Source organism: Bombus huntii, chromosome 2 (assembly GCF_024542735.1).
Source record: "Bombus huntii isolate Logan2020A chromosome 2, iyBomHunt1.1, whole genome shotgun sequence".
NCBI lineage: Eukaryota > Metazoa > Arthropoda > Insecta > Hymenoptera > Apidae > Bombus > Bombus huntii.
In genome coordinates, this window is record NC_066239.1 from 17,481,043 (window position 1) to 17,493,451 (window position 12,409).

Sequence of the window (12,409 nt, forward strand, 5' to 3'; positions counted from 1 at the left end):
GCTCGCTTAACGTTCAACGAACGATCTCGACGGCGTTGGTTTCACGCGACAAATAAAAGCAAGTTTTTCGTAGACACCGACGATGAAACCTTAGCTCGATCGATCGTGTCGCGGCAGAGAAACACAGGATAATTTATTCGGTCGTTGGCGTCGTCGATAATCAATTTTAGCCCTCAACCGGTGGGGTGAAATACTTGTTACATAACTAGCCGGCTGAAGTTAATTCTCCCTCCATTACAAAGCACGGTGGAATATGCCCGATTTATCTGATTAAATACGCAACTGCCGCTTGACGCGGATTAAGTTGTTATAGAAGCATCGGCTGTAAAATCCGATGTGGAAAGTATTTGGCAAATGGTGGATTAATTTTATTGCTTTCGTTCGTGTATTACGTGGGCGATATACGATCGTTAACGTTGCGTTATTTCAAACGGACACAATTCGAAGAACCGCGGATAAGATAATACGCGAAATTTTGCAACGATGATAATGTAACCTCTGTCGTTAAGACGGACAAGATTTTATATTGGGGCGAGTTGAAAAATAGTTTTAGGATTTACGAGGTATAATTAATAATTAGGATTACGAGGCATAATTTAGAATCTAGAGATTATTAATAAACGATAAACGATAAAGATTCAATACAGCGGATATCCAATAATAATTTTTTAATCGTAAAAAAGTAAGGGTGGCTGATTCTAAACGAACGTTGGAAAGAAGTGGATTTGTATGAAATTTTAACTTTGGAAAAAGGTAGAACCGTTGACCCAGGTAAAGTTGATCGCAATATAACTTCGGTCTACGCTTTGCGCTTAATTAATTCCTACTTAAAAATTCAAATGACGTAATATCTTGTCGATACTTGAAAATCTCACTACTCTTATCGATGCAACGATCGCGTTACGGTTCACCGTGTATATTCAGGTCATTGTCAATAAAACGATCATATAATCGAAAATCGGTAAAACTCGCTCGATGACGTTTCGCTATCGATCGTATAGCACCACGGAACAGCAAGTGTTCGCATAAACATCTGTAAAATTTCTTTCGAATGGTTGTTAGCTTTCGTCGCTCGATTCGTTCTCTGAATATTCAAAATGACAGAATACTCTTCGGATAATCCTTGTACGTTCCCAAGAACTCAGTTTCTACGTAGAAAGGATCATGACCGAAAAAGAAAAAATATTTTGGAACAAAAATCTCCTCGTCAGTTTCCATACCAACCTACCAACGAGGGATTAACATTCCAAATTCTACCGCTAAAGTGGTTTTTCTTTTTCGTCTCGACGTTAGGTCAGTTTGAACCTTGGGCAATGCTCGACCGAGGCAGCATGCGAGTCTCGCGCCTTCAAGGGACAAAAGTGGTCGGTTGATCCGACTCGTTCGCGAGAGAACGTTGTAATGATCCTTTCTTTTGTACGCTAGCTCCGTAACAGCGAAGAAAGGAGCGAAAGGGAACAGGAAAGGAAACAGTGGTACGGTGGTTCTCGTTTCGTCGAGATTTACGAGAAGCCTGTTGTATTTATTAAAAGTTTTGTACCAACCGGGTTCCCTGCTTCTCGTGAAAACTCTAGAGCGTCTGAAACGATATTGTGAAGAAACAGAAGTTAAGTATCGCTAATGAAAGAAAGGACAGGGAGCCGGTTGGAACTCCGATCTCGCCAACGTTTCGCTCATTCTCGTAACCAGGGCCATCGAACGTTGACAGGATTCATTGTTAATCTATCGTACAACATGATCGGTGCAAAAGATCGTCGTAGTTAACTCTTGCTTCGGCTCATTTTCGATCGATTCGTATTTTTCTATCTTTAGAAAAGTTTTTAGATTTCGAACAGATTATTTTTACTTGCTGTTGAATTTCTTAAAATAGCGATTGTAGACTTTTTGTCTTTGGTTAAAACTGGATCGAGATTCAGACGTATTAACGTTCGAAAATCGTAGTAGGATTAAACTTCTTCTAACGATGAAATGATATTTTCTGTTTGAATTAGAATTTTGAAATAATGGCTGTTTCAGATCGTCGTTGTTACTTATTTTAAGTGAAACAGACAACGATAACAGGCGCTTGAGAAACAGTAAACCATAATTCTACATATCCATGCATGTAAAATATGTTTTTTTGCAATTTCAGTTGTAAACCTTCCTTTCTCAGAAAGAGCAATACAGCAACCGTTGTATTAAAATTCGACGATCTGTCTCGATTGTATCAACCTCTACTTTTATATGTTCACACGCTATGAAAATAACATATCGTGAAAAAGTGAGGCTATCGAATCAGAATGTCGCGATTTCTCGGCCCAAAACGATCAACCAACAATCTCACGAATATTACCACGTAGCTTGATCACGACGCACGAACGTGTATAAAAAGCGATAATAAAATATCTCTGCTTCTTTCTGTTACAGTACTACGAAATGTCTTACGGCCTAAACGTGGAGATGCACAAGCAGGTAAGCGAGAATTCCGTCGAAACAATTTCTTTCGGCGCTTTATCATTCATATTCACGCAGCTGAGAGGAAGAGCTCTTTATCTCTGGCGTAAGGTAGCCGAAAACGTATACGGTGAAGTTACCAGACCATCCCCTTTTCCACGAAGTTTCCCGAACGAGAGACGTTAAGCCGGAGCGGCAGCCGCTTAAAGAACGTCGGCCTGATTTCTATCGCGCTACCGCGCCAGCGAGGGTAGGAGTTTAAGGATCAAAAGATTTCTCGTTAATTAAGTTCGGAATATGCCGGCCGATCCTGATGGTGTCTAGCGGCCGCCCCGTAGTCACGGATCACAAAAACGAAAAGGGGGTGACGACGCATCTGGTCCGGGAAATCGTGTAATTTTGGCTAATTAGGGGAAACACTGGGCCACATCCCCCTTCTGTCAGCAATTTTCTTAAAAGCGACCACGACCCCTCGTTGCACGCGAGCTACCTAGATATCTCTCTCTCTCTCTCTCTCTCTCTTTTCCTCTCTATCTCTTCCTCTCTCCCTCTACATTGTGAAACGGAGGATGGGGAAGAGAGTCCTAAACTCCCAAACAACCCTCCCTGACACGACGAGCTGATATTCATTAGCATTAGCGGCCGATCATTTCTCACCCTTGTACCCAGGGGCGTTGCTTAATGGGGTGCAAGCCTGGGGACAGGGTAGGGATAGGGCCGTCGCGTCGTCGAATAGGCCGGTCCACCATTAAATCGGCGCGAAATTGCGTCCGGTGGCTCAAGTGGCAAACTAGTTAGCTCAGGATGCTTTATAGCCGCGTTGTTATTGCCGTGTACGATTTGCGCTTCGAATTGATACGTAACCGTTAAAACGTGTACCGGTTAATCGACTCGTTAGGCGATCAACGATTGTGTTTAACCTTGCGATGGCTGGATGTACGGGCGCAGGATATCGTTACGTCATATTGGTCCGCGTTACTTTGGAAAAGTTCACGCGTATCCTCCGTGGAAATACAATTTTATCGATGTAATGGGAACTCGGAACAAGTTGCGATTCGCAACTTTCCATGTTAGGCAATTTACCAGCAAGCATAAATAAGCTTCTGATAGATTGGCTGGTATAGATTATCGACACATACGTTGCGCCGAGGCGATTATTCCATTATCTCGATATACCTCTTCCGAAAGAAATTACCACCATAAGCTTATTTATCATAACGAGACGACAGAAACGCATAAATTTCATGATAAATTTAAGCAAACGATTCTTATGCCTGATCGGTTTTTCTGTGCACCAAGCTGAACAACGTGGACTCCGAACGACTAATATATTCATAGAAGGTTTGTACAAGTGTTGGAATTCTTTCACGAGCCGCTGTGCGCGTTATTGCGCGGCTGAACGACGTTAACGCGATAAAAATCGCGCGATCGAAAAAAATAACGTGCTTCAACGAAGGCCTCCGTTTGTTTCAAGCTTCGTTCGAACGCCTGGAAACGATATACTATTTTGTGTCGGGGCAAATGAGAATAAGTGGTTACTCGATACGCTCGTATAATTGCTAATGAACTCATAGGAGGGCAATAAAAGTAAGAGTAGGAAACGGAAAATCGCCGGTCGCCACGAAATCAATCCCCTTCGGGCGTATCGGCGCGCGACGACAAATTGCTGCGAACGCCGATGTAACACGGTTGGACCGGCTCTCCAGCCTTCTAACGTTAATTAAAGGAGAAATGAAAAGTTATTGGTTCTTGGCGATCGGTTAATTAGCCGTGATAACGGTTGCGCTAGCGTGATTATAGAAGATCGCCGATTTTTCCACCGAATTCACCTTTTCCCTTTCTCTCCTTCCTTTCCTCTTTCTGTTTTTATTTTTTTTTTATTAATCGCGAACGTTTAAGCAAACAGATAAACCCGTGGAATTTATCGAACGTGTCCGATCAGTTCATCGTTGTATCGTAAGGGTTCGTTTTTACAGTTATAGTATTTACACTATGCCGGTGAAAATAGAACGAGACGAAAATTGATTTAGATTTTGTCAATCGAACTGTTAGTGTAAATATTCGCGCTCGATTCTCCATCCAGTTATCTACGATTATTCGGATAATTACTTTATACACGATTCTTGCCAATCCCCTTAACCCTGTCGCGTCTTTTCTTTTATTTTCGATCCAATCGTATTTCTTTTTTATTATCCAAAGGATTTTTTAAGTTTGAGAAAAATATAAAGCAGTTGCCGCTAGCTTCTAGTTGATGTATCGTGAGATCTATAAAAGCTTTTAGAAATATTATCAAATTTACAAGTAATGAAAAAAGAGAAAAGAGAGGAAACAAAAAGTTGTTAGTCAAAAGTAGAAATGCAAAGAATACTAGTCATATTACTTTATCTAACAGATACCGATAATCGCAACAGTTCGTGTCGGATATTTTAATTGCGATAAAAGCAAAAATTGTCACGACGCGATAACGTTCGTCTTGCTATTTATCAGTCAACGCGTGTAACCTCTCGTTTCATTTTTATGCCAAAACTTTGAAACCACGCTATGAAAGCTATCGGTTGAAACGTCAGATAGATCGCGATATAAGAATCCGAAAACCATAGCAGGTTCGATTCCTCGGTCACTCGCACCCTCCGTCCGCGAATTAGAATGCGTAAAAAAAAAAAGAAAAAAAAAAATTGATTACGTTGCCACTTGTACGAATCTCAAGCTTCCCGTTCTCAGCGCTCCCTCTCTCTGTTTCATCGTTTTAGCGTAAAAGGAAGTTAGGTAGAGGAGTTGGTGGAAAGAACGTGAGAGAGGGAAGAGAGAGAGAGAGAGAGAGAGAGAGAGAGAGAATAAATCACCCTCCGTTTGGTTGTCTCCGGCACTTAGCCGGCTTTCGAATCGCGGTCTTCGGTCCTCGTTCCTTTTCAATTTGAGCACCGAATGAAAACAATCTTCCTCTACGAGGTTAGACCTCTCCCTCTTCATCTCTGCCTCTCTCTCCCTCTCTTTCTCTCTTTCTATCCCTCGTTCTCTCTGACAACCTTCCCCCTTTCGTTTTTACCCTTTTTATCACGGCACCGTTGGCGAGTCTCTCTGATTTCATCCTTCTCGTTCTGTCACTCTCGCTCCCATTAGTCCTGTGACGCTGCTTCCACTCTTTCCCTTCTGTTCTCCACCCTCTTTCGTGTCCATCCCCCATTCCACGTCCCTCTTACCGCCCCAAGTCGACATTTGCCTCCCACTCGGCCCGTTCGAGCCCGCAACCACCACTTTACCACTCGCTACTCGACTAACTCGAATTTGTTGGCAATGTCCCAGTTCTTATGCCCGGCTCTTTCTCTCCTTTCGCCGATCCCTTCCACGCTCTTCGAATAATTGTACAACGCGGCCTATACACGAGCTCACCGACGCCAGCCACCCATGCGATCACGTGCACGGATACTTAGAGGAATCGACCATGGTATACGGTTGCGAATATGCTGCAGACAGGATGGCGTAGTTAGCGAGTTAGGAAATCGATCAGCGGCTGACTTTTTGTTTTTATCGAAGACAGGCCACGAGGGATGGAATTATTGGAAATTAGGCAGAGACGGGGAGCGAGTGATTTCTTGCGCGATACTGTCGCATCGTTACGCGTTAAACGTGTTTATCGTGTGTCATGGATCGTACGAGATTTATTTGAGAATTATACGAAGAAAGTTGCGCGATGCGTATAGAGGACAACAGGATAATAGAAGAGTATTATACAGGATGTGCGGTAGAATTATCTTTCGATATATTTCCTATTATTTTGTACAGCTTGGAATCATTGTGCCGGTAAATTATTAATTCCATCGTATGAAGGTAGGTCGTGATTTAATGGTGGAATTTGATATAATAGATCTCGCTACGTGTTACCCGAGACTTTTACTTTGATGTGATTTCATGTAATTTAATGTTGTACAGGAGGTGTGGGCGACGCGGTTATTTTGTTGATTTACGACTCGTTGAAAATGTGCCAGCATCGCTGCTCGCAAGACCGTGTCTGTTTGTCGTGTTAAGGGACCATAGATAAATGATATTTCGAATCTAAATACCAGTTTTTCTTTTTATTAATTTCATACCATATATATCATTATTTTTTTTTCTTTAATTAAATAAATACTCGTGATTCTTACAAACGTAATCATAAAAATGGGAAAGAAACGCGGCAAGTTGAGAATTTGACAGGACCAGCATCGTTGTATCACGTACTTTCTTGATAGATCTTACGATAGTTGAATTTATTTATTACTAGTTAGTTTCCAAAATCATTCGTTCGAGTGTCGACTAAATCGGACGGCGGAGACGATCAAAAGTCCGCTGTCTTGAAAATAGAAATAGCGCATGAAAAATATTCGCTTTAGAATCCTTACCATTTTAATTAAAAAGATACTCTGTTGAAAATATATTAACGCTAGTTCAGCGAAGATCGATTCTATTCACCCCATCGCTTTCTACATTTGCATATAATTATTTTATCGAACAATATAGTTAATCGTAATGTTTAAGTGGATGTTATTATCTGATATTATCTTTGATAAAAATTCTTTCGTTTTACCGCTATAAAATAAAATATTCGACGTTCGTGACGAAGGTAACGAGAAACGTTGTATTACTTTTTAACAGTTAACGTTATTAGCAAATGTAATATTGCTTCGCTTCTACAGTTAAGTAATATTGTTTTTATTACTTATGCTTGTCCTCGCAAACGAAATATTAATGCCGTACAAACTGTTGAAGTTGGACGCAAATTAATTTAATTTCTGTCCTGAAAATCCAAAAATCCATTGTGAAAGACATTACAATCGCAAGCTTCTTTTCTTTGTGTCTCGTTCATCGTGCTTCCCCTTAATTGTCACCAGCTTCAAAATCAAAGTACTTCATTTCCAACGGAAATACGGAAAGCATTTTATTAAAATACGTTTTAGCATCGGTAACTAAACGTTACTTTATCGAGTTCCTTAGCGGTCGAACGATAAAACAGCCGGATGAAAAATCCTTTACGCGAGGCCATGGGGCCGAGGTTACGTCTGTAGCAGAGGTAAAAACTTTTATTAGCACGACCCGAACCACGCGCTCGTAGGCAAGAGAGAGCGGCATTCGATAAAGTTAAAAGTTACCGGAGTCGCGCCTCGAAGAACGGCCACTCCACTGGCTGGAAACACGACGACAATGCCATCGAAACGGGCATTCTTAGCTCTGATTAATCGTTCTCTCTTTCTCGATTCCGTCGATTGTTTTGATTTTCAAGGGTGCTTCGACAACAAGCGACGCCGTGCTTCACGCTATCGTGATTTCCATCGGAAATGAGATTTTTCCGAATGGCGTGGCGCTTAAAAAAAAAAAAAAAGAAGAAAAAAAAGAGCGAGAATGAAAAAAAGGAAGATAATAAAAAGCGCAGCCGACTGTGAAAAAGGAAAATATGAAAGAAAGCACGGACTAGGATAAACTGGCTCGCGTTAAGGGGTAGGGGGTTGAGATTTAAAAGGGGTAAGAGGGTAAGGGTTGGCAGAGGGTCGAGAAAGAATGCACAAGCGACGAGACTGGCACGTAACGCTCTTGCTTCGTTCAGCCAACGAGAACTCGTTGGATAGGTTCGCAGCACACCTATCCGATAACGCTTATCGCTTAATTGAAAGGCTCGTCCTCGGGGCGGCTGCGTGCTCGTTGTGTCCTGCTCAATTAAGCCACGATCTATGGCAATATGCCGCGAATCCGTCACGCCGCAGACTTTCCATCGCTACGCAAAACATCGTGCGCTTAATGATACGGCTTTGTATTAGCGCGCGCCGAACAATTTACTAATAAATTTATTGCCGATTCTTTGTCAAGGAAATTTCAGTACTTTCGTAGTCAGAGAACGGCAAGGGCCTCGTCGTACTCGTGAAATCGTGGTACGATGGCAGTCGTTTAAAATCATTCGACTTACGCCCAAAACAGGGTCCCCTGTTTTTAATACTCGTTTGACGCGTTGCGAATTAACACATCGAGTCTCGCATTGTCTCCGAGTTTTAAATAGCTCTAGGTACATATACGTACCATCGGTGGTGTATCTCGTATATCTTGGAAACGTAGGTAGCTCGAGCAGAAGATTCAACGATAGGATACGCGAGATGTACGGGATATTAAACGCGATATTAAACGCGTTATTAAACGCGTTAAGTAGGGTTAACCGTATATTCTTGGAATTTGGCCTGTTGGAAAACGGAAGGTCGTCCCTCAGCGAGAAGAATATTCGTATCGCCGTCGGCGTTCGTCGATACAAGAGTAACTACCATTTCCCATCGCGGGTGCGCCCGGCGTCCGATAAAAAATGTGCAGGCTGACCAATTGCATATAACTCACCCTGCCTTTCCAGTTCTTCCTGCCTCCATGTATATATACGTCTATCTATCCGCGTGCGTTCGCGTCTCTCTCTCTCTTTCTCCCTTTTTCTTTTCCTCTTTTTTCTCTCTCTCTCTTTTTCTCTCTACTTGCTCCCTTCCCCGGGATTCTCACGTTCTCTCTCCCTTTCGGTAGTCGGGGCTCGCTTTTCCAGCACTCGGCCCCGTCCATATATACACATATTCCGGTGATGCGCGCGCGTACACACACGAGCACCTTGGGCGGCACACGCATGTCGACCTACGGACATGCGCGCGCGCGTGTGTGTGTGCCAGCGTGTGCAGGTTTACACGTATACGATATCCACGGCCACGTACACGTACGCGTTCCAGGGGTCGTGTATTCGAGTTCTTTTATTTAGCCCTGCGGGGGTAGCAGAGGGTTGAGTTGAGCGAGCGAAACGAGGGTGCGGTGGGCTGGGGGCGATGACATCGATTTTTTACCCGTTGCTAATCTCAATGTTACCTCCTCCTCCTCCTCCTCCTCCTCCTCCTCTACTCTCTACCTCCTCTTCCTCTTCCTCTTTCCTCCTGCCGTTCGGCCACCTCCATCTACCCTTTTTTCACCCCTGCTACCACCACCCTCTTCTATATCCACCGCGACCCTCTTCGTTCTTCCCCTTCTCTCTTTCAATCTCTCCCCTGCTTCTCCACCTCCTCTCTCTCTTTTACCACCTCCTACGCCTCCTCCACCCTCGGACCATCCGTTCTGCGGGAAAATGTGCATGTGCATCGGGCACATTCGAGAAGGAATAACCATTTTTTCGTACCGGACAACACTTGCGCCGCGTCGCCCCGCTGCGCCGCGCGTAAATTCTCCTCGTCTCCCGTTCATCGCCGTTCTCTAACCCTCTTTCTCCCTTTCCATCGTTCTCTTCGGGATGTATTCTCCGTCTCGCTTGCGCGTTCCCTGCCTCTCCGTTGTTCGTTGGACTTCCGCTTTTTTCTATCTGCGTCTCTCCGCTTCTCTTTGTCTATCGGCTTCTCTTTGTCGGTTTTTTCGTCCAGGCTTTTTTTCACCGCGCACCCTTCTTCTCCGCCACCTCCCGGATTCGGACCCAGGCCGAAATCGAACTGACGTGGACGCGGCAGTTTTCCATCTTTCTGTCCCCCGTGGGAATAATGACATTTTTTCGGATCGAAGCTTTAGACGCGCCCCTGCGACGTCGCCCGCTACTCTCGCGACATACGAAAATCATGAATATTTCGAACAGTCGCGGTGCGAGTAAGCCGAAGATCGTTCAGTTCGAGATCGACTTAACGGAACGGAGATAAAAGGAACGCGAGTATCGAGATCCTAAGAAATTTCTCGGAAATTCTGTTTTACCGCTTTCTTATCCCTGTCAATGACCAATTCGATCGAAACGATCGTTTTGTCGAAACATGCGATTCGTAATCTTCCGTAGCATTTTGAATTTCATATTTAGAGATTCGTGTGATTCGCGGTAAAATATGTGGATTAAATTGCATTTGTACGTTTCATTTTCCTGTATCTTTCGTTTCTATTCTTTTATTTCTTTTTTCTTTTTCTTTTTTGTTTTTTGTTTTTTTTTGTGCGTGCTTCTCCATTTGGTCGTCGATATCTTTAAAGTCTAACGATATTTATGGTAGAAATTATGATTTCGTTGTAAAGAACGTGAATAGATTTCGTGGAATCTTAATTTATAAAACTGAAGATAATTAATTAAGTAATAAATTAGTCGACAAATTTCTCAGCGTGTTATTCCTAAGATTTAATAGCCGACACGAACACGCTTGTTCGGAAGAAAATCGTCCAGGCAAAAGCTAAACGTATGGTACGCGTTTATTCTTGCAAATGGAAATTGAAAACGCCGATTTCGTTGCAGTTTTCATGAAAATGTAACGTTAAGACACGAAACAGCAGGGAATGATGGAACGCAATATAAAAGAAGTGTAATGTATCGCGGGTGAAGCACCATTCTGCAAATAGAGTATTAATTTGCGCACGGGTAATGTTATTAGTAAGCTCCGATGCAATTAGGCCGTTATATTGGCGCTTTGCAGTAGATGCTCCGATTGCGTGTCGATCTCCGTAATGTTGATTACTGTACATATTTGATCGCATTCGTTGAATTATTGAAACTAATCTGTTGAAATCGCGTAATAGACGCGTACGCCTGATGCTGCTGTTTGTTAGCCGTGATTCGATATAGGTGTGTCAACTGTTTGCGGTTCGATAAGTGTTCTTGCTGTTTGTCCGTCTCTATGAAATACTTTCGGATATGTAGCGTGGGACTGTACGATTAAAATGCTGAAAGAAAAAAAAAAAAAAAAAGAAAGAAAACAACAAGAAGTTGGAAGATCCTTTCACTTGCATTTATCGCGCGATACAGCAAGAAGAATTAGAATTAACAAAATCTCAGACACCGTACACTTTACGAAAGTATCTGCAAATTTTGATTCGTAAACGTTTAAAATATATTCGAAGTAAATTCACATGGAAGCATTGAGAAGAGGTTGTGACTTCGTATCCTGTTAAAAACGTTGCTATTAAAATATTTCAACGAGATACAAGGACACACGCTCGAAGCAAGCGAGCAATCAGGTTGCAGGATGACGGAAATCAGTAGAATTACGCGGTGAAAAAGACCCTGTCGAAACAAGGTGCGCTCGATATTTCAGCATCCGATGATTATGAAGCGTTTCAATATCGAAACGAGTTTTATGACGTTTCTCCGGTCGCGTTCGTCCCCTTTCTTTTGTAGTCATTGTGAACGCGTCACGTGGCCATCGATGTAATCGTGAATCGATTTGATCGACGAGCATTAACGAGTGACTCTATTCCGCCTTCGGAAACTGTGGTGCAGGACAAGCCGGGTTCACGTGCCCGCTAAACGCTCGTCACGTGTCGTACGATCGTTGCCGCAACGTTAACCCCGAATTTCATGACGTTTGCAGGCTGTTTTCGCGACTCGTTGCTCTACCCGCTCTGCCCGCTCTTCGATTTTTCAATTAATTCGTCGTGTTATCGGGGATGCGCGCATTGAGATTCTGCATATCGCGATATTAAACTCTATTATTGCTTCCCTTTTTTCCTGTTCTGTTTGTCTTTTGTTTTTAGCTTTTTTTTGTATTTCATAAACCATAGGAAGCAATACCATCGTGTTTGATCGCTTATTAGCCTATTGGCTGTGACTGTGTTCCGACATTGTCGCGCTTTATGTCAAACGATTAAAGCGTGAACGTTACAATTTCAGCGATGTAAATGGTTATTAACAATTGATACACCTTGTCCCTATTGTGGATTTATTTATTAAGTCGAATCAGCGTTGCTGGGCTACTTTTATTTGGCGATCTTTGTGCTAACATTTGAAAGTTTGTGAAAGTCCAAGAACATGTAATACAATGCGTTTTTTTATTTCCTTATTTCGGTAGACGAGTATTTGTAAAATTGGTGCGTGGATACCATAGACCGAGACATATAAATGGTTATTAAAAAATCGATACCCTTTGTCTCTTTTATCGATTTATTTGTTAATTCGGGGATACTGTTATGCAGACGTTCTGAACAACCTCTGCGTTAACCATTTAAAAGTTGACTAATTTTTAGGAACATGCTCGTCGTT

The 12,409-nt window shown here is 42.6% G+C and overlaps 1 protein-coding gene across 11 annotated transcripts in view; it reads left to right on the forward strand.

Moving 5' to 3' along the window:
• Positions 1-12,409, forward strand: part of LOC126874448 (protein groucho) — a 111,908-nt gene that overhangs the window by 38,742 nt on the left and 60,757 nt on the right. For all 11 annotated transcript variants that reach the window (XM_050636577.1, XM_050636523.1, XM_050636585.1 and 8 more), the window contains exon 5: positions 2,407-2,451. In XM_050636577.1, the coding sequence (XP_050492534.1) occupies positions 2,407-2,451 (45 nt within the window). The remainder of the gene's footprint in view (positions 1-2,406; positions 2,452-12,409) is intronic.